At 44.6% G+C, this 23,389-nt stretch overlaps 2 protein-coding genes across 2 annotated transcripts; both read right to left on the bottom strand.

Annotated features, from left to right (window-relative positions):
• Positions 1 to 222: 222 nt before the first annotated feature.
• Positions 223 to 7,829, bottom strand: LOC144948824 (putative olfactory receptor 7A2). The gene is made up of 2 exons (XM_078878476.1): positions 7,653 to 7,829; positions 223 to 1,264 (listed from the first exon to the last, which is right to left on the bottom strand). The coding sequence occupies exon 2, from the start codon at positions 1,240 to 1,242 to the stop codon at positions 223 to 225; it is 1,020 nt and encodes a 339-aa protein (XP_078734602.1). The 5' UTR covers positions 1,243 to 1,264; positions 7,653 to 7,829.
• Positions 7,830 to 10,938: 3,109 nt separating this feature from the next.
• On the bottom strand, positions 10,939 to 11,928 carry LOC144948754 (olfactory receptor 1M1-like). Its single transcript, XM_078878402.1, has one exon. It carries the CDS (start codon positions 11,926 to 11,928, stop codon positions 10,939 to 10,941), a length of 990 nt encoding a protein of 329 aa, XP_078734528.1.
• Between the last annotated feature and the right edge of the window lie 11,461 nt (positions 11,929 to 23,389).

Below are 23,389 nucleotides of genomic sequence, written 5' to 3'. Positions count from 1 at the left end.
ATCCAGCAGTGGATTGACGAAGGCTGATGACAATGAAAGTTAACTAATCCTTAAGTATAGTATAATCTGGGGGTAATGGGACACTATTGTGGATACCATGTAGCTTATATACGTCTCAGTTAAGGGTCTACTATAATCTAATTTTAACATAGGCAAAGCCACAGCTGCTATCCGTGCCGGATTGTGCTGTGCATGCGTTGGTGATGTGGACCCCGCCTCGCATTATGGAACAATCTCCCCGTGTGGAGATTGTTTACCGGGCGATATGTTGCACACCTTGTGCGACCTCGAACGACCGACTCCTCTGGGATTAAAATGCTTAAAGCATTTCACCATCTCTCTCCTTAGCTTCTTGTTCCTGACGAAGTAAATGCTGACGTTAGCGATGGGGATGATGAAGGTAAGCAACTGAACACCGCAGCGCAGGTTTTTGATCTTCGAGTATTGAAAGTCCTTGACCAGACGTGGCACCATGGTCGATACGAAACACGCGACGAAAAACATCGCGAGCATCAGGAAGTGGGTGAGCAGCGTGTGCACGGCCTTTCTCTTGAACTCGCTCTGCCCTGTCCGCTTGCACTCACGAATGATTCTAAAATACGTGTAGGCGATAACACATAGCGGCAAAGCGATGAACACAAACAATGCGCTCGATCCGAATATATCCTGAACCTTTGTGTCGCTGACGGACAGGCGAATGTATCCCGAAAAATCGCATAAACTGCCCTGTATCTCCCTATCGGTGGCTCGCAGTTTCAACCGAGAGACGAGGAGGGTTTGCGGTACGAGGATGGCCACCGTGATGAACCAAGTCGTCACCACGGCGAGCAATGCCCGTCTGCCCGTCACGACGGCGTGGTAGCGCAGCGGGTGACAGATGGCCACGTAGCGGTCCAAGGACATGGCGGCCAGCGTGAGGCTCTCCAAATCGACAAACACGTTGATCCAAAACATCTGCGCGATGCAGGACGCGCGCGAGATCCGCAGGTCGCCCGTCAGAAAAACGTACAGCTGCTGGGGGAAACTCACCGCGCCGCCCACGACGTCGGCCACTAACAGGTTGCACATGAGCACGTACATGGGCACGTGGAGCTGCGTGCGTGCCGCCACGATCGCGAGCACCAGCAGGTTCGCCGTCACGGTCACGACAAGCAGCAGCAGGGTGAGGCTGAACGCGAACATCCGCACGCCATCGGAAGCCTCGAATGTTCCGAGCATTATGAACGAGTCGTCAAGTTCCATCGCCGTCTTCGAACGTGAAGCGCTATAAATAAATGAAAAATAAAGAGAGTAGCACTCATTCTTGGTTGATTTTTTTCTCCTCAGGTCTGATCGCGTAACTAAAACTTCATGTCGTAAACCCTCCACCACCCGGCACAGCCAGTTAGTCATGTGGTCACGTGATGAACACACGTGCCAGTTAATTCCTGCTTCGACACGCATTCAACAGCTGGGTACGACGTGCTGATGGTAGTTACTGTCATTATCATAGGCCAGTTGACAGAAATCTGATGTTCTGCCTGATGAAGCTGGTTGTAACCACCAACGAGCGAATTGTCATACCCAGTTAACTGCATTTGTGTTCATTGTTGTAGATCATGGCGTGTCCACCAATTGTAAAATACCATGGCACAATGGTCGCGAAGCACCCAAGAACAAGTACACCAACAGTGTTGTGGTTTAATTGTTGAGCGTAGGAAAGTTGCAGTAGTCCATACGGGTGTGGATAATTGAATGGATGAGGAGTTTTGCAGCAGAGGTGGAAATAAGGGGGACGGATGTTGCGAATGTTGAACAAATTAAACCGCCAAAGTGATCGGTGAGGGAGAGGGAAGAGTCAAAGCAAACAACAAGGTTGCGGGTTGAGGAAATAGAAAAAGGAGGGAAAGAGATGGTTAGACAGGGAGGGGAACGAGAGGCAGGGAAAAATATAATTTGGGTTTTGGAAGGGTTAATGGACAGAAAGTGACGTGACATCCAAGATTAGATGGAGACCAGGCAGGATGAGACACGGAGACGAGATCGCGGGAAATAAAGGAAAGGGGAAGAAAATGTCGATGTCATTTGCGAATAAATTATGGGGAAAGTTCAGCGACGGAAAGAGCGGTGAGCAATAAAGAGATAAATATTGGGGACTGACCCTTGGGGAACACCAACAGTGAAGGGGGCTGGGGGAGAGTGGCAATGATTGAATGAGACCGTGGAGGTGCGCAAAGAGAGATCAAACTTTAGCCAGGAAAGTGGCGCGTCGGAAATGCCAAGAGAAGAGCGAGTAGAGAGAAGATGAGGATGGGCAACTGTGTCAGAAGCTGAGGACAGATCGCGGAGTATCGGAATGGAAGAGAGACCAGCACGAGCAGAGTTAGCCGAATGATTCTTAACTGAAAGAACCGTTTCGGTTGAATGAGAGGGACGAAACCCAGATTGGAATTGGGGTTAGAGAGAGTTAGAAGATCCGTAGTGGTTAAGACGAGAGTGTACCAGGCATTCGAAGAGTTTGGATAAATAGGAGAGAAGGGAAATGGGGTGGTAGTTGGCAGGAGAAGAGGTATCAAGAGAGGATTTCTTGAGGAGTGGTACAATAATGAGGGAAATAGATGGCAGGAAAGACACCAGAGGAGAGGGAAGAATTGAATAGGGACACTGGGTGGGGGAGAATTAAGGGAAAGAGTCGGAGTAAAAGGGAAGAAGGAATGGAATCAAGGGGAGAGGCAGTGGGATGGGGCTTAGATAGGATATTAGAAAGTTCAGTTCCTTTATTCCGTGAAACATTCTGGCTTACCATTAATTCCGGATTACCATGAATTCTGGATCTGAGCTGTTTTGACTGTGCACAATTAATACAATTGTATTTTCAGAACGCATTCTTCCCACATTTGTCTCTTCACGTTAAAACCGATCTTATCTAGGGTTTTATGAAGCGCTTTCGTCAAAGCGCTTCACAAGAATTAAAAACGGTGCATTAGTTAGTGCCTGATGGGGAAAGGGATAGGATTTGAGTGTTGGGGAGGGGAAGGGATGACAAGGGAGGGTGATGATAGGGAAAGGGAGGGCTGGCGAGGTTAGGAGAGGGAAGGGAGAGGATGGTTTAGGGTTTCAAGGACGAGGGCACGGCGTAGTACAGGGATACGCTTTTCAAAAACTGGTGAGTGAAGTTGCCTTTTTGATGTGGAGCGGCAGTTTATTCCAAGGGAGGGAAGCCAGGAGGGAAAAAGAGCGGAAAGTGACTGAGCACAGGGAGGGTTGGGGAGGGGCGTAGTGAGGGATATATTAGAGATTGTGAATGCAGGGGCCGAAATTGGGTATACTAAGAAATAAGAGACGCGAGATAGGGTGGGGCAGAACCATGGAGGGATTTGTAATCTAGAAGTCCTCTCTTTGTTACGAGCAAGCGGCTGCCCTGCCTCCTGGGAGTGCATCAGAGCAGGATTGGTCAGTGATCTGTGCATTTATTTTTAATCAATTAGGTGGACAGATAAAAAAATGTTTTACTAAGATTCTCCACAACGATGGTAAATAATTATGACTATTATTATTTTGCGCGACGTATTATATAGTTTCGTGTCGAATTGGGACCCATTTCGTACATGAAGGATATTTTTACTAAAACAACATTGGGCATCTCACCAGCATTGATCCAAGCAAGCGTGACTCCTGATGAGGCAATGAATGTCGAAACCGGTCCGGCGTTTGCTGGAAATGAACCAATACTGCTGATATTACGCACCCCTCAGAAGACCTTCGGCTTGATGTGATGTGTGAAATGCACGTTTATAATGTATTGAAGTTTTGTCAATTCATGTTTTGCCTTTCCGCGTGGAGAAAAATCATGACAAACATGTCAAGAATATAGACAATGAACATGGAGTAATTTAAACACAGATCAATATAATTGGCACTAAAAAACCGCCTCATTACTTTCTACTAAAATAGTCACAGCCCACGTATAAAAAATAACGATAGCCCTGTGAGCGTTGGGACTTCATCACACACGCTCAAGGCAGCGTTTTTTTACGTTTTTCAGCTCTGTCTAAGAATAGCCCTTCACAAAAACCCCGTTCCACTGGAGATGCTTTGCTAGGGTCGCGAGTCCTCACATCAGCAATGACATATACGTGCACACTGCTTATTACAATAGGCAATATGCTTTATTTTTCACATAAAACTCACGATATCAACGTGTTCCATTCCGTACACATTGTAGATCGTGAACGTGGTTTATATATGCGTGTGTGTAAATAGTACGTGTTTGGTTATTTGAATTTAACACTATCTGTAAATTATTATTTAGAAAACACCGTAAAAATGTGGACGCGCATGCAGGCTGCAGACTAAATATACGCTTGTCAGCACACATTTACGTGTTTTACCTCGGTGATCTCTTCAATGAGCATAAACCATCACGAACAAAGACGGTCACTGCATCGCGTGCATTCAGATGCGATTCTGCGGCCGTCTGGAATGCTCTTCCTTCATATATTGGGAAACCATTAAAGCTATGCACATTTAAATCAAGATAGAAAACTCATTTCTTTAGAACTGCTTTTTGTGCTTAGAACTGCGTTTTGTGTAATTTGCGTGGTTGGCAAGGTACGGTGTGAAAAAAAATCAATATACAAACGTTCGGTATTTACATCTGCTTTATTTCTGTGTTGGCCATTTATAGTCTTACAATATGTACGATACTGCTACCTTGTATTTCAGGTGTAGACACTCTTATCTGAACGGGATCATACCTTGGTTGCACGACGGTGATTGACATGTCGGAATCTTACCTTGCAACCTGGTTTCTGCACAGCAATGTTTTCTGTTTTTAACCGGCTGCATATTTATACACCTTCTGAGCATCACGTGGTCAACTCATCCAGTGGTTAGCTAAGTCATGCAATTTCTAATTAACGCTCTTACGTCAAGAATTGTATTTCTTAACTCCCTCGTGTGAAACGCGTCTTGAAAGCCATGCACAGTTTAATTGGTTCCCCAATCTTCTGTGATTCCCCGAAGGTGGTAGGGAGGATAGGGTGTGGGGGGAGGAGGTACTGGGGGGACACTGTAATTGCGACTGGGCCACTGTGGAAGCCGAGCTCTGAATTCTAAGCACCTCGTCTGTCACTTTACTTTGCTGTAAGGTGGTCCAGGTGCAGCCTTGAAAATGGGCGCCCGCGGTGGCGAGATGTTACCTCTCTCGCCTGGTATACACGAGGTCGTGGCTTCTATCCCGACCCTGTCGCCTGTATATTTGGAGTTTGCATGTCTCTCTCTTCCTGTGTTTGCGTGGATGTTGTTATCCGGGTCCTCCAGTGTGTCCCTCCGCATTTAGAAACGTGCGTTTTGATTATGTTTATCTAAAGTTCCACACGATAAGCCACTTCGTTGAGCTATAATTTGTGGTCAGGTCGTTTCTGTAGAAGAGCTATACAGCTCAGTGGGGCTTACACTGTAAAATAAAATAGAAATAGTTTTAGTTTAACAGCATTTGTTAAATTAAACAGCGACGATAAGGAGGAGCACAGATGAGAGAAATATTCTTAGTTCTTTCGGTAAAGTCACGTAGGTAAATTTTTTTAATTAAAATTAAAAAAAAATAAAATTATTAAAAATCACGACGTTTCCGAGGCAACACAAGTCTCCGTCATCTGGTGGGACCGTCACAGCCAGATTTGCTGCATCAAGTGAGGGAGGGATTCAAGATGCAAGCTCTTAAATACAAGTTAAGGGGGAGGAGAGTGGGGGAGGAGCTTATCAGAATGTGGTAGCCAATGAATGGAACGTATTGGGAGGGGGGGCGGGGCTAAAAGAGGGCACGAGGTGCTCGTGGGCGTCGTCGACGTGGACGTGTTTGTGCGCAAGTCACTGGTGATGCACATGATAGAAAAGAAACGAAAATGCCCATGTTTATACCAGTGTTGGCTGACAATAAAGAGAGTACTTTTAAACGCTAGGGATGTTAACACTCGGTAAAGTAAAATAGTGCCTGTCAGATAAGATGGTCCAAAAATGTGTAATTAAATCTTTTTTGCATGGTTGATAACATCTTTCCAATGGTTACTAAGTTTGTACCCATAATCACGGTTGAAATTATGTCTGTGTTTGTATATCTTAATGGCTTCGTGTACAAACCTTTGATGGTAGCCAGAGGGTTTGCAGAGCAGCTTAGTCTAGGAAAAACAATATCATGAGGAGACTTGTCGTCGTGATTTTTTATTATTTTATTTTTTATTAATTTTCATTTCATTTTTTTACCTACGTGACTTTACCGAAAGAACTAAGAGTATGAATCATTGCAGTCACGAAAGCTTCAAATCTAGATGAGAGAAACCCTGCTGCACGTGCAAGATATGCAGAGGTGGCTGCACCACATGTCGGGAGTGGGGTCCCTGCTGCAGCACACACGTAGCCCCCTTTATTTTCCTTATGGCACACCTTCAAACTGCGATCGATGAATACAAATGAAGGGGGCTCACTCCGCCACTGCTCTGCTGTGTGCTTACAAGTGCAGGTAAAGGGAGCGGCCCTGAAATGTCTTGCTCACGCCACTACAGGTGGAAAGGCATCTATTAAAGAGAACCGCTGTGGGTGGCATTCAGCCTTGCGCTTCCACACTGCGCCTGACATCTTCCAAGAGGTGGATGGACCCACACTTTACCCGCCACGTACGCCCTGCCAACCCGCTGCGGTATGACCCGCTGGGGCCACTTCGTTATAAGCTTCGGGGCTGAAATGGGGCGACCACCAGAACTCTCTTTGAATTGCCGGGCCCTAACTGGGCAGAACTTTCATTCAGGTGGACCTCGCGTAACGAACACCATCGACGCTATGAGCATTCGGCAAACAGACGGCAGGAGTTCACAAAACGGGGGGTGTAGCTGACCCCGCTGCGCTACGAGTAGGCCCGCCCCGCAGTGCCGGATTATCTTAGTAGTAAAAGTAGCTACATATGCTACGGGCCCCGCACTTTCAAGGGCCTCGCGCTTAATGCTTTCAAGCTATCAATTCCGGTTCAGTGATTCTGCAATTGCTCTATTACTATAGTACTATACTTCCTTCAACTTTTATGAACGACTGGATGTTTAAGGTTAGCGATTTGTCGTATTATCTGGCTGTATAGCAAATAAAAAAATACAATTACTGTGCAAGTAAAAAATGTGTCTTTTAATATTTTTGTATTTTTTTAATTAAGGGTCCCTTTTATAACAAGTGCTGCACGCCCCGAACTAGCTTCATCCGGCACTGCCTCCGCGCCTGGATTTTTCTGTTGCGCGTACTTTGTTTCTTGTTCATGTTTTTTTTGTTGCGGTTGCACCCGATTCAAGAGCCGCATGGCTCACAGGGCTATACCTAATAAATGAACTGAACTGAAATGTAGGCTTTCGCGACCAATATTATTCACAATAAAGGTTTTTTTTTGGGGGGGGGGGGGGGGGGCTAGATCACGTAAGTATGAACGTGGATTTACTCTTCAACACACCGGTGGGCTGAAGTAGCAACTAATTGGGACGTTTTGTTTACGTGACAAACCTTACTCATTGGCCGTGTCGGGTGGTGGCGGGTTAACGACACATTTATAATTACCTGATACAACTCAACAAAAAAAAAACCTTTAGTACGAACAATACGTTTATGAGTTTATTTGGGCGTCACACAGTACTCACCTTTTCCTGGATTGACTGCCGTGATAAGGGACGACGTTGAGGGTGGAACTCTGCTGCGACGCTCGCTCGTGCCTCGACGCGGTGCCCGCACATCGACCGTTTGCCGCAAATAATGCGTCGCTCGGACGACTCAGACCGGCCGGCAGCCCAGAGAGGCACGCTCGCGGTTCCGGTCGCGTTCATGGCCCGGCGACACAAAGTGCCTGAGTTTCCCCTCTCGTGAAGACCTTTTGAATCAGCCCGTTTCTCTCCGCCCCGCTTTGTCCGTTCCTCTCCCAAGCCCCCTGATGGCCCGTGCCTTGATCATCATGAGTGACTCACATTCAACCGGTGTTCACCCCACCCCCCAATTACTCTGTTAGCGGAAACTGCTTTCCATTCAAACCGAGGCCTTACAACGCTCGAATTACCCTGCTAAGGGACATTGCATTCATCCCTCGTTGCACAATGACCTTCAAAGCGGCTCAGCTCCACAGGCCCTGGTCCCGTCCTGATTCTACCCCCCTTTCATCATAGGAGCTGGCCGGTATAATTCCCCTGCATATAAGATGTTTGTTTATCAATCCAAGTTAGTTGTCGAAGGGATTGTGTGTGTGTGTATAGTGTTTGGAATGTGTTCCCAGCCTTGGCATCACAGTGAGGTCACCAACACTTAGTGGTGAATTACGGCTGTTGTTGTAGTTCTGCCACATGGAACAGCATAATTTCCATAACCCATGAATAGGAAAGAGATAGTAGTATGGGCAAGGAATGTGTCATGATGTCATGACGCTGCAACAAAATCCCCTGGTCTTGCTGCCAGCTTAGGGTCAGGTTGTGTGTTTTGGAGCCGACTTAAACTCCGCTTCTTGTTGTTGTTGTACGGCTGATGTAGTTGCAGAGCCAACCACTACAATTTCACATTTAGGTGGTCAAGCCAGACAATCGCGTCAGGAGCAGAGGAGTGTATCGATGTGATGTCTCCTTTGCATTTGTGGATCGGGAATTGCGTCGTTATATGTTGTACAGTCTGTTCTGTATGACCACAGTCGAACGCTGGAGAGTTTGAAATGTTCTATTTGTGCATCAGGTATCCGCATCTGCCATGGTTTGTGCAGATGCGGTTGAAGGTGGACTGTGAGCTTCGCAGAAGATCTAAACCAAGGATATTCTGTGTTGGGTCTTTCATAAGGAACTCCGCTTGTTGAACAGGACAAAGGGTACGCAGGGAAAACTGAAGAATACCAACAGTTCACCACGGCAAAAAAAAATTCCTGCTATAAGAACTTTCATGTTAACACATACATTCGAGTAGGTCACGGTTTCAATATGCATTCGTTGATTTAATCAACTGAACAAGACAAAAGGATGGTCATGAGTGAACGGTCAAGATCTGGTAATGCGACAAAGACATTTATTTTCAACCAATGCGGGTAGACTGCCAGAATAAGATACAAAGCAGATTATGGTGGAAGATTTACGAGACGAATGCTCGACTGAAAACGCGTCACATCATTCGAGTATCTTCTTACTGAGGCTGAGTAAACGACACAGTTTTGGAACGGGGCTGCCACTCGTTTTAGACAACAACAGAAAAACAACATTTCAGCGCGTCCTCGATATACCTAAAACGTCAATATAATCGCCCTTTAGCTATCCCTAGAACCAGAATTGGAATAGGTGACCAAGTCTTTGCTTCTGTAGCACCAACGTTATGGAACAACCTTGTTTCCTCCCTGAACATCGTAAATCTTCCTTGAAGCAGACGATTAGTGCTGGTTACAAACACATTTGCCAAAGTGATTTGTAACTTTGATCTTTGCCCGTATATCCATGATTGAATATTAATGTGCAATTTTATGGAAGGCCGACTGCTGTATTATCTTGCTGTGGTTTAGGGCTGTTGTTATTTTGCTGCCTTGTCCAAGCTTGCCTTTAGTGTTCAAAATCTGCCAGGAATTAATGTCCTTATGCAATTTATACCTATATATTGAATGCTTATTTATTTATTGACTTGCTTTCCTTTTCTCTACTTTGCACTCCTATCGGTTTTTTGTTTGTTTGTTGTTGTTGTAACTTGCTGACCCCACCCTACTTGACATCTGTAATAAAGAGCTTCATAGCTCATCGGATTCCTCCAGTATAAATACAAATTCTGATACGAGGCAAGTTCTGGGAGAGGGTGCCCAGGTATATCAATTGTGTTAACCAATACCCCATTATTTATAAGGACATGAACTTTAGCCCAGTGACAGTTTGTCATATTATTTATATAGCTTTTAATAAGAACATATACATTAAATTTTTTAAAAATAGCAAAAAGGCTAAATACACACTGGAACCACGGGAAGAATTACACGGCGATTCTGTAACACACAATCCAACACACTGGGCGAAGACCCCGCGGCTGGCCCCAGGACACGCTGGGGTGATTATGTCGCTTGATTGGCCTGGGAACGGCTGGAGATTCCCCAGGAAGAGCTAAAGTCTGTGTATAGTAGTGTAGTAGTGAATAGTAGTGTATAGTGTAGTGTATAGTCGTTTATAGTGTATAATAGTGAATAGTAGTGCAGTGTATAGTGTAGTGTATAGTAGTGTGTGTAGTGAATGGTAGTGTATAGTGAATGGTAGTTTAGTGTCGTCGTGTATAGTGTAGTAGTGTATAGTAGTTTAGAGTGTTGTGTATGGTAGTGTAGTATAGTGTATAGTATTCTTGGTTCTTTCGTAGAAGGGAAATAATAAAATAAAGAAAAAAGAATATATATTTTATTATTTTATTATTTCCCTTCTACGTGACTTTACCGAAAGAACCAAGAATATGAATCCCTGCAGTCACGAAAGCTTTAAATAAAAATGTATAGTGTATAGTGTGTAGTAGTGTATAGTAGTGTATAGTAGTGTATAGTGTTGTAGTGTATAGTGTTGTAGTGTATAGTGTAGTAGTGCTGGAGTCTGTCGCCAGGCAAAGGGACGTCTGGACCGCCACTACTCAACACGTTGCCGCCGCGACCCTGACCAGGACAAGTGGATTGATGAACAAGCGCACAAACAATCCAACACTGCAGTGCAGGGCTCAACTGGACGCTGCACAGCCCATTGATGTCTCTGCGCGGCGTGCAGACGCAGCAGCGAACAGCAGTACTGCGCTGCACGCTGTTTAAAATGAAAGCTTCGGGAGTCCGATTTCTTGTTGTTGATTGTGTTTTTTTAGGGTTCCCTACAAAATCTCCTAATATGTGCATGACACAGTATATCCACCCACGTTCATGTTTATTATTGTGTGCCTTATAACAACACGTAAATATGTCTAGTTCACTGTCGCGCACACCTTGCGAAGCCGCAGATTGCTGAACGCTTTGGGAATCATCTTCTTTAAGCGGCTCTTGGCCACTTTCCTCAGCTCTTTGGTTCTGAAGAAGTAGATGCTGACATTCGCGATCGGCAGGATGAAGCTGACAAACTCGGCAACGCAGCGAATGTTTCTCGCCTGAACGCTTTGAGAATCCCTGACGAGTCGCGGCACCAGCACTGCGATGAACAGCGAGCCGAAGAAAACCGAGAGCAAAAAGAAGTGGGTGAGCAAGGTATGAACAGCCTTGCGCTTGAAGTCACGCGACCGTGTCCTCTTACACTCGATGATAATCCTAGCGTACGTGTGTCCTATTACGCACAGCGGTAACGCGTAGAGGGTCACCACGAAGGCCAAGATGTACGTCTCGTAGACGCGCGTGTCACCGATGGACAGACGAACGAACCCCGAGTAATCGCAGAAAATGCCCGGCATCTGCCTGCCGTCGCCTTTTAGCGTCAACGACGTGACAAGGATCGTGAGCGGCGCGAGGGCGGCCGTCACGAGGCCCCACGCGGTCAAAATCGCGAGCAGCGTCCGTTTACCAGTCATGATGGCGTGGTAGTGCAGCGGGTGGCAAATCGCCACGTAGCGATCGAAGGACATGACGGCCAGAGTGAGACACTCCATGCAAACGAACACGTTGATCCAAAACATCTGCGCAGTGCAGGACGAGCGCGGAATCCGGTTGTCGCCCGTCAGGAGGATGTGAAGCTGTTGGGGCAAACTCACCGAGCAGCCAATGAGGTCAGCCACCACCAGGTTACACACGAAGGCGTACATGGGCTTGTGCAGGTCTGTGGAGACTGCCACAATCACCAGCACCAGCAGGTTGGCGGTGACGGTGACGACGAACATCAGCAGCAGCAGGCTGACAGCGAGCGCCCGTACGCCGTAGGAGGTTTGGAATGTTCCGAGTAAAATGAAAGTGTTGTTGCTATTTTCCATTGCCTCCGTCAAATTTCATGTGCGATATTAACGATTTTTGTAAAATTCAATAATTTCTCAAATCTGTAAGTTCCGAGAGAAAAAAACACCCCCAACTTAACAGACATATTATGCTGTTCATCAAAATAACAACACACTTAACATTACACTCTCCACTACTGACATAATTTAAATGCACATAGACTCTGAATTACATTTTTGTTCCACCTTTAATATCCCAGGAACGGGTCCATTTGTCCACAATGTCAACCAATATTGCGCGATTTGCTGTGTGTGGCGTGTTAAACTCGTCCATGTGCAGCTGTTTAGCATCGTACTGCGGGAATGAGATCATCCCCATGCAGGATGGGTTAAACAATGATACTTTTGCCACGACGGTGCGGGTTCGTGAAGATAGGTGAGGACCTACAGGAACATTTTCCACCTTCAAGGCAACGTCACAAGTCAATAAATTATGGGAGGAAACAAATATTGATTGAACGTCACCCACATGGACAAAACATATGGTTCACAACACCCACTACCTATCAGTGCAAACCACCACACGAGGTTGCATTGACCACAATGATAGGCAGCTGAGCTGTGTTATCTATATTTTCCATATTGGCTGAATAATTTTAGTTATTTCTACACGGCTGTTTTACCAATGAAAAATATTGCCGTGAAATATTTAAAATTATACGTCACACCATCAATCGGTGTTCAAAACATTGCTCTCAGACAGTTTTACAACATGGCTAAATCTTGATTTGAAGCTTTCTGAACTGCAGGAATCCATACTCTTTGGTTCTTTCAAAAAAAGTCACGTAGGTATAAAAATAAAACAAAAAATAATATATCACGACGTTTCGATCGTAACACAAGCGGTCGTCCGCTGAATCAGCGGTTCCACTGCTGGATTATTTTTTCCGCCTGAGGACGACCGCTTGTGTTGCGATCGAAACGTCGTGATATTTTATTTTTTGTTTTATTCTTATACCTACGTGACTTTACCGAAAGAACCAAAGAGTAAACATGGCTAAACATCAGGGCGTCTGTGCCCTTGGTTTGATTGCCATATTTTAACGTGAGATAAATAGGTGCTGTATTTCATATTAAGGTTAAGTAGCTGGAGGCACCGTAATTGCGATGCGCTCCAAGCTGATCAGGTAAGGGTGCGGCTGACCGATGCACTGCTCTGGAATCTTACCTCGGATGCGGGCCCTTCACGGTAATGTGCTCAGTGCATTCACCGGCTGCGTATTTATACACCACTGAGAATCACGTGGTCACTGCGTCTAACGACATGCGGGTCATGTGCTTATTCATTAATCCTTCAATGCAAAGGAATGTAATTTCCTTAACAACGCCCCTGTGTAAAACGCTTCTCGATGAACTGCAGTTTAATTTGGTTCTCGTACAAACGCGTCCCAAGCGTCTCCTTGAGGTGGCCTGGCTGAGTGGACTACGCGCACTGCTACTGAGCCAAATGACGCTTCACGTGGAGGGACAGATAAGTGGATGCTTATTATCTGCCCATATATTGTGCATCGTGTCGTGTTGTTTGATGAGACTACGGGGCGTATAATAAGTGTGATTTTATAGTTTACATGCTAGCCTTCAGGTGTATCATCCTAGCCTTCAAGCGTTCCAATGATAATGCAATAAAATTTAGTTAGTCTACCCAACACGGGATAAATAGAGATTCATATAAATGTGCACAAATAACGTGTTGTGTGACGTCCGCGACCTATCGCATTGCAGTAAAAAAATAATGACCGCATCCATAGCTCGTCTTGAACCTGGGAGCTGGCTTGTGAGCTATGCTACCTGATAGCACATGCGCTGGCAGAGGAAAACACTTTTCAACGTACTCTTGGTTCTTTCGGTAAAGTCACGTAGAAGGGAAATAATAAAATAATAAAAATAAAACTATAAAATTCTCACGACGTTTCGATAAGCAGCACAAGCAATTATCATCCGGTGTGAAAACCACAGCAATAATTTTTTTTTCTAATTTTCTTGCTGTGGTTTTCACACCTGATGATGATTGCTTGTGTTGCAATCGAAACATCGGGAGAATTGTATTGTTTTATTTTTATTTTATTTTTATTTCCCTTCTACGTGACTTTACCGAAAGAACCAAGAATATGAATTCCTGCACTCACGAAAGCTTTAACTAGAAACTTTTCAACGTCTTTTACAACGTCCCCTGTACATTGAGCAGTCCCCCCCCCCTCTTTAACCTCCTACCGTTCCCCTCTCAAAGCCTCGCCTCACCTCCATCGCCCATTCCCTTCCTCTTCCCTCCCCTTGCCCTCCATTCCTTGCCGTCCCTCCCCTGTCTTTTCCTACCCCTCTATCGTTGTTGTCACTCGTTCTGCAATCCTTGTCGCACGCTCCTGCCAACGGCACCGTTAAATTAAGTCACCATTGTGTAAGTTGTTGTTCAGTGCCTTGAGCGAAGGCGCTCGATATAAATGTACAATTAGATTCGATTATTTTGTCAATTATGTTGGGTAAGGCATCGCATAGTTTTTACAACTTGCAATATTCACACTAACAATTTGTGCAAGTTATAATAATATTTATTCTAACCTAATTATTACATTGTACACCACCGTATGCATACTGAAAAATAAGAATAGGTTTAACCCTTTTTGGCAATTAAACAGCAGGTGTTGAGATGTTCAAACACCGTGGAATCAAGTCTGCATTACCCCACACGTACTTGTGGTGAACATGCAAACAAACATGCTCTGATAATTTTTGCATTGTCTTTGAAACGGATTGGCCTACACCAGAGACAGGGCCTCGTCTCACCAGTGTTAGACCAGAGAATGCTAAAAGGCAAACAGCACAAAGACAATGCACGTATCAGAGCAATTATAGCGCGGAGTGAGCAGCTATATCATGGGATACCTTTTTGCCATTATCAAAGTATGACAACATAAGATTAGTTTTACCCTTTGATCTCATCAACCATCGTGCCTCTTGGAATCACTGGTAACGTTAGGCGAAAATCACCAGGAAGGACAACAATCAAACCGCCACGAATGTCTTGCAGTATTCTGTTGACGTGCTTATGCATCATCGAGATGTCATCCCAGAATAACGCTTTAGCTTCCAGCAGTACTTTGGCCTTTCCACTTCCTTTCTTGATGTTGCAAACGGGCACTTCATTATGGACCAAGTCAATCGGGATTTGAAGCATTGAATGCGCTGTTCGTCCACCAGTCATCAACGTTGCAGCGATGCCAGAAGATGCAACAGCAAGTGCAATCTTATTTTCTCCTCTGATGCGGGCCAGCAACAAAATGATCAAAAAGGCTCTCCGGTTCCTCCAGGCGCGTCAATGAAAATTACTCCTCCTTTGTTGCTGTAATGTCGTCGTAGAACCTCTTGATAAAGAGTGTGTTGCTCTGCATTCAACAGTGGCTCGTTCTGCGCCACGTAACCAAGCATTTTGTCAGAATCATATGACAACTCTCGACGCATTTCTCGAGTCATGTTCACTGCTTGCTGTCATGAAGCACTTTTCATGCCGATCTCCGACAACTTTCCAATCATCTCCAAAATGTATCTTCAATCATGATAAGTGCCTCATTATAGATGTCATCAGTGACTTTCAAAGTCATTTGAGAATTATCTCGTCGAAGTCTATTCAAAATGTCTTCAGAAATGCAATCTTTGTGGCTCTCCCAAAGTGCTTTAGGATTTGATGGTTCACAAAACAACAGGATGACTGTGAAGAGAGTTCTGATTTTTGATGGTGAATCCGATTCCTTCCCTTCCTTCAATGGATCGTCCCGTTGATTGTCGTTCTCTTGTAGTCCCAATGCCAGGCAACCTGCATGATACGTGTCGTGTTCAACTCAATCGACTGTTCGGAGATCCATGAAGCAAGTTGGGCCTTTGACTTTGCGCAACAACATTCTCAAGTAGTAGCAATCGAAGTTTCTCATGTGGACTGTGTAAACACGGCAAAGAGCGTCACCAGATAGAATGCCGACATGTCCTTCAACAATTGCACCTTGTTTGCGTCGACTGAAGACTTTATTTGACTTGTCCCATGTGTAATATTTCGGAACTTCGTAATAGAGCAGTGTTTTTGCAAAATCGTCTGTTTTTCATAGCTCGAAGAATCCTGTCAACGTTGTGTTTGGTGGATTGGCCAGAAGATTTTCAAATTGCCTTGGTTAAAATAGATACGCTGAACATGAAGATGCACGCCAGTTGGGTATCGTTCGTGGATCGGAAATCCGAAAATGCGCCATGCCGCTTCATTACTGGAGATGTACCGGCCTGCTTAGTACTCCGAGATTTAATCAATTTCGGCATTGTTACGTGTCGTTGTAAAAACTCCTTGATCGGATCCCTTGCAGACATACTTGAGGATGTATTTAATCGATTTCACTGAGTTGCAGCACTCAACGTTGATGTGGGTATTGAACATTTTCAGAAGCAAAGGACTGTATGGAACAATCCAGCGATGATCAATTTCCACATCCTCCGACTTCATTTTGATGGTTGTCGTTTGTCCACCATATTCAGGTTTACGGCGATGATACAATGGGTAGCCATCTGTTAATGTTTGCGTTTCCTTAATGAATTGACGCGGAAATATCTTGCTGCACATCTTATCCTTCATGCATGGAGACTGCCAATTCAAAGCACCGCAAGGACCATGTTTTTAATGACGGTGTCGTGAAGCTTCTTATCGGTGTCCGGATCAGGAATTTCAGCAGAGGTGATGGCTGGATTTGAAGCTTTCGTGACTGCAGGAATCCATAAATAATAGATCACGACGTTTCGTGATCTATTATTGTTTTCTACCTACGTGACTTTACCGAAAGAACCAAAGAGTAAAGATGACGTCGATTTGATTTGTTTTGAGTCCAATCATCAACCAAATTGAAATGTGTGCATGTGGAAGACCTCTCTTTTGCCACTCGACAGAATAAAGCCAATATTTAACCGAGCCAAAAACTTGGCCTTTGATGAGAAAATTCATGAATTTGATGAGCTTCTGCTGCAAAATTATTGCCACCAAATCATGTCGGTTTATTTTTGATTGTCCGTTAATCAAATTATCTTCCATCTATTTGCAATTCGGATTGAACGTGTACATGATGAATAATGACGACTTGCCTCGATGACGAACGTAGGTGATGGCGTCTTGTGCATATTCATGCATGTGTTGTGGCCCTCTGGTATATGTTGATGGCAGAATCACTAACTTGCCGTCATTTTCTGCATTGCCATCGTTCAAAATCGCATCTTTCAAGTGAATGTAATAATCGACACGAAGCTTATTTTGGTTCAATCGGATGAAGAGCAATCTTTCAGTCTCAATCTTCGTATACATATTCTTTGGGTCTTTCGGTAAAGCCACGTAAATAGAAAAATACTAAAATTAATAATAATAAAATAACAATATCACGACATTTCGATAGCAACACAAGCAATTGTCATGAGGTGAAAAATATAGTGGGAGGGCTGCTGAGGCAGGAAAGAATATATGTCGGGAGCGCTGCTAAGGCAGGGAGATATACAAATTTGAGATGGGTGTAGCCCAAGGGTCAGTGGGCGGGGAAAGAGATGAAATTTGCATGGAAATGTAAGATCAGGTAAATCTTGACAAACGAATTGTGGCATAAATTTAGTAACTGTCGGTAATTTAGCAATCGGTTCTCATTCGATCGCACCATCAATCGATAGGCGTAGTATGCCATTGCCGAAACCATTTTTTTGGCTTTATTTGACGTTCCTGGTTGAACTTGATTGATGTTGATGGTATATCCATCCTCGCCACGTGGAAACATCAGTGGATATTGCAAGGCGTCATACGAAATGTGCGTCTCGAAAATACTCTTAAGGTCACATAGTCAAAACAGTATCACGCTTTTCAAAATCATTTTCAGCAATGATGATGGCGACTTCATTAACTACCGGTGCATTAAAAACACGTGCATGGCTTTGTGCTGATTTCTTGTTTGCCTTAATGATGATATTTAGGTCTTCACTTGAATCATCGTCAAGTGCCATTTTGAATTGCTGAACGTAGTGATTGTTTCCGTGCAGCAACTTTTGCAAGGAAGCGATCAAACTTTTGTTTGTGCCAGGAATCACAGTACAACGATGTTGCGCTTCAGTTTCTTCGTCGCCAAGAAAGTAAATTTGTAGGAACTTTTACTCTTCGTTGGGCAGCTATAGGAGAGAGCCATCTTTGTGGTACACTCTTCCTTGAATTTTAAAAGTTGGCATGAATCCAGTTGACTGAGGCTAGGCACAGATATTACAAACTAAGTCATTTGAAAACTGCAATTGTTTTTGCGGATCAGGCTTAGATATTTTCGACTTTGGATGATCACCATTTATAAGGCTCATCAATGACTCTGGCAATTCCGGAAGCTTTGGCAACCAAATCTTTCGACTGGAACAGCACAATCCTGGTGTCTCGCCTTCAAACTTCAGCGCATCGCAAAAAGTGCACTTCAAAGTCATGCTACCAATGACAATCGGAGGAAAGTTTGAATAATCCAATTCAGGATCATAATTGAATGCTTCGTCCTTCAAATATATCAATTTTCTTGCCCGTGAGGTGCCTTGTTGAATTATCTCATCCAAAATTCGGTTCTGGTGAGCAATTATATCACTTTGAATTCGTTGCTGTCACTGCTCCTCGCTTTCAATAGCTCTCGAGTTGGAAGCTCGTAGGCGTTCGGACATTCGGTGCTCGTTCGTCTTTTCAGCAGTCTCGTTGCTTCGTCTTGTAGCAATCCTTGTTCAGAAAGTCGCGCATGTGTTTCCTCAGCAGTTTCGTTGCTTTGACGAACAGTTTGTTGAGTTTTGTGCGCTTCACGTGCTTGTGATCTTTTCTCTTCCGATTGTTAGGCTCTTGACAGCTTTTGACGTGTTGTGTTGATTTGAGTTTGATAAAAAAAAATTGGTCTCTTCTTTTTGGGCATTGTCACAAATATTCGTCGAGTATGTAGGGAATGTATGGAATCTGTAGGGAATGTCACAAAAACGTTATCAAGCACACATACATGTTTCACTCTATGTTGATTCAGCTCAGCAATATTTATTTACCTTAGCGTTTCTTATTCAAATATCTCAAAAAGTTTCCTTTAATTTACACAAACTCAAATTGTAAATCTTTCACTGATGAAACACGCGATGAGGAAACACAACGTTAGAACACATTTATAAGAATATCTGACTGAACAAAATTCTTAAGAATTAACGTCGCAAGATTTTTTTTCTAAACCGGATGTTTTTCACTCAAGGAAATTCAACCTTATCTCACTTATACGGAAGGTCGATTTTGCCAACTCGGGATGGGAATGATGTAGCGAGCTGAAAATAGTCGCGTTGACTTAGAAATTCCGGACAGTATAAGCTGTGCAAATTTCATGACGCCAGAGCTCTGCGTTCGAGAGTTTTTTCTGCTTCACACAAACAAACCAATGTATTTCCCGCTTTATAATTAGGAATACCAAATAGATTCCAAACGTACCTGTCCTGGGGGACGGGCTGTGAGTTTAGAGGTCACGTGGCCTTGAATTCCGAACCCCCGATTGGCTCGGGAGCAAAAGGCAGGACAAAAATGTATCGGTACATGACGTCACCGCGGCGGGAAAAGCGAGAGACGTCAGAACACAACACCACCGTACTCAGGTAACTATTTTAATTAAACTATTACACTTTTTATTTTACCAGGAAAGGCCCACTGAGCTATAAAGCTCGTTTTTAGAAGCGACCTGGTTACCACAAACGATAGCTCAACGAAGCGGATGACTGAACGAATCTTTGAGCTGGGCTCCGCGCCTCAGGGTCGCTGCCTTCGGGCAAGTGGCCATTTTTCACGTTACAAATTAGCATTCTTATTATAGCTGCCAAATACTCGAAACGCGTGATGTTGATTTTAAATGTGGAGGAGAAAACTAGAGGGCCTGGATAAAATCCATGTCACCATGGGGAGAGAGGCACGCAGATTCCAAATATACCAGTGGCGGCTCGTGACATTCCCACGAGGTGGGTCTGTTGTGAGTGACCACTTAATTAATGTTCTCATTAAGAAAACCCTCGTCATGTTATTGGCCTTCCCATAAAAGTGATATAACTACCTTAGCTACCAACGGTAGGCATTTACAAACAATACGAAACAAATCAACAAAGCACTCAAATGCTGTCCCCATGACCCTCAAGTCCACACGACACAACCGCTTTGACACTGCCAAAAGCCTCGAGGGTGTAGGCCGTGACCTGCAATATTTGCACAGTGCCACCTCGCGTTGTGACATCGTCTCATTACAGCCATGGGCGCCTTTTTCACCGCCCTGAATGGGTCTCAATCGCGTTGCTAAAATGCGAAGCTGCTAATCGCGGTGAATGAAGAGAGAGATCTCCCTCACTCGGACGCCTTGACAGCCGCCCCGAGACCTGCCCAAGGCACACATCAGAATGTATTGCAGCAGTTTCTAATATGAACAACTTAAAATGTCATCTTCATTAGCCAAATCACGTTGAAAGAATCATTATATTTAAACAAATTTAAATAAAGCAATATATTGCAAAGTATTTTTATGAGAAAAATTATTTATCATCTCCAGCTGCTTGGTGGGGCGGCCTCTCAACGCCCCTAGTGGACGAGCCGTGCCTGAAATATACAGCAAGCGTCAGGGTCGGCATCGAACCCACGACCTCCTGTATACCAGGCGAGGGAATTAACATCTCACCACTTAAGCCTACTGTCATATTCCTCATCGTCCTTCTCAGGCATCCCACCGCTCTCTGGGATTTCAGCAGCAAGCTGTAGTTTCCACTGGCTCAGGTTCACAAATCAGAATCTTTATTTAGACTGGAAGAATCTGATGAGCTCTGAAGCTCTTTTTCACCAATGTCCAGTTGGGGCGGGTCAAAAAGGTATAGCAAAAAACGATACACAAACCGATAGGAGTGCAATCTTGGGCAAGGCAACAACATAAAAATTAAAACGGTCTTAGACCACACCAACAAAAACACATTCCCTCAATAAAATGGCACATTCAAATAGAACTATCGATCCATGGATGAAGATCAAAATTACAAATCACATTGGCAAATGTGGTTGTAACCAGCACTAATCTCGTGGGACAAGACCATTCCAAGTTGACTTTGTCCCACTGAAGGCCTAAACTGAGTTTAATTATCGGTCATGGCTATAACATCAGTTGTGATCAATTTAACTGGTCCTAGGCCTCATCTCGGTAGGCTCGACCTTAAGTGAGTGCTCGGTGTGGTGTGTAGACATCCGCAGAGAGTAGAAGAATGCGACCACAAGGCTCGTGGCATGCTGACCTGAATAGGTGCTCATTAACAGCACTTGCCCAAATAGCCTGTGTAGATTGTCGTCTCATTCTGGTCATGGCACGCTGTATGCAGTGAAAATGGACTTGACACTTTCTATAATTTAGCTTGAATACTTTTCATCCAGGATTTTTTATGAGGAGATTGTGTGGTTTGGATGTGACAGAACCTCTCTCCAAAACCCTCGTAAAGCAGTCCAGCCCACCAGAGCTCCTGGCACATAGCCGCTCCTCAACGCAGCTCGAATGAAACGAAGAAGCACCGGACTCTTACCACTACAACTTTAAAAAATCAGACACAAGACAACTAAATAATCACAAAACCATCACATTGACCAACCTGCTCGCGTCTACACTGAAAAGTCACCCAACCGCACGTTGAGGTCTTGACTCTGGAAACTCCTGGGCCTCGTGCTGGAGCAGCTCACAGCCTCAGACCCCCGAGCTGGACTGAGGAGCAGCTTGCAGGCTCAGACTCCTGGGCTCTGATGCAGTGAAGACACGCCTGTCACTAGGTGCAGCAGAGTGAATGCTTGGGAGACTCATGGCCTCCGTACTCGGCGGTACTCTAGACGTTGAACGTTGAACACCCACGGATTTCAGGATTTGATTTTCTATGCTCCTTGACAAGCTCAGCAAGCTTTTGTGGTTCGTTTGTAGCGAGCAGTTTGTAGCCACCATTGGACGGATATGGTCGGATCTTGCGGTATCTGTCACGCTAACTAATGTATTATATGCTGTAGCGTATGTTTTTGTTTGACGTCCAGTAGATTAACGAGTTGCAAGAGTCCAGCCTCGTCGATACTATTCTACACACCACCGTATTGGCTATGTCACAACTCAACAGTGGGCGAATGTGTAGTCGAGTCCGAATATGGAAATTGCAGGACCTGACCATATTTTGCACGTGATAAATTAAATGACATCATCTGGTGGAAGGTGGTGCCGAGGCTCTTTAGATAAGTAGAATCTTGGGGTCCACAACTGCCACACCCAATTCTCCTACCAATATTTCCGCCTGATCCCAGCTGCCAACCAGCAGAACCTCCAATTTCTGTGGGTTAAGCAGCATATCGTTTTGTGCAAACCACACGAGTACCGCTTGCATGCAATCGTCGAGGCTACAGAGGCTCTGTGTGTCCAACTCTGACTTCACTGCCATGTACAACTGCGTGTTATCAGCATACAAATGGAACTTGATGTCGTGCGAAGAGATGACATCGGCGATCGGAGAGGCGTAGGTTGAAAATAGCAAAGGCCCAAGGATGGTTCCTGTGAAAGGCTGACCAGGCACGAAACAGGCGACAACTGATCTTCAGCCAGCTAAATGAACTGTGATTGACCATGCAGGTATGACTCAATGCATCCCACTACTATGGCGGAAATGACAAACCTTGACATTAACCTCCCGATGAGTATCTCATGGTCGATGGTGCCAAAGGCGGCTGACAGATCCAGGCCGACCAACGCTGAGGCACATAAATGTATAATCTTTGGTTCTTTGGGTAAAGTCACGTAAGTAGAAAAAATAATATGTCAGTGAAATAGTAGTGAAATATTTGTCTTTTGTCAACGTGACACAATTTTTACTGATTGGCCATGTCGGGTGGTGGAGGGTTGCGACAAATTTATAAATAACGCGATCTAACCCAAAAACCTTTATTATGAATAATTCTGATCGCGAAAGCCTATGTGTTAAACTCTTGAGCTTCATACACAGGACAGGCAACATCCAAAAAAGATGTAAGCAAGCCGAAATCATTGCCATTCTGAAACCTGGAAAGTCACAAGATTTGCTCTCCAGATACTGGGCCAATATTCCTCTAGTCACCCACCTCCAAGCTGATGGATTCTGCTGTGCTTTCCGGACTTTCCACCATTATAGACTCCCAACTTCCACCCGAACGGCCGTAGCTGCTGTGAACAGATCGTTGTCTTCCCATACCCTCATAGAAGCTGGTTTCTAGCGTCAACAGAAGACTGGCGCAGCAGCGACAGACCTCCCTGCTGTTGCTGCTGATGGCATTGTTTCGCATCATATGCAGCTATCCAAGTTGTCCAAAATCATCAGAATCTATCCTACTGTACACCTAATCGACGCAATGCTCAGCAAACTATACTTTCAGGGT

The sequence above is a fragment of the Lampetra fluviatilis genome, chromosome 51 (genome assembly GCF_964198595.1).
Source record: "Lampetra fluviatilis chromosome 51, kcLamFluv1.1, whole genome shotgun sequence".
In the NCBI taxonomy this organism is placed as follows: domain Eukaryota; kingdom Metazoa; phylum Chordata; class Hyperoartia; order Petromyzontiformes; family Petromyzontidae; genus Lampetra; species Lampetra fluviatilis.
Note: the sequence above shows the minus strand (reverse complement) of the source record. Positions and strands in the feature narration are given on the sequence as shown.

Coding starts and splice junctions, on each gene's coding strand:
- LOC144948824 (XM_078878476.1), bottom strand. CDS start 1,242: ATGGAACTTGACGACTCGTTCATAATGCTCGGAACATTCGAGGCTTCC.
- LOC144948754 (XM_078878402.1), bottom strand. CDS start 11,928: ATGGAAAATAGCAACAACACTTTCATTTTACTCGGAACATTCCAAACC.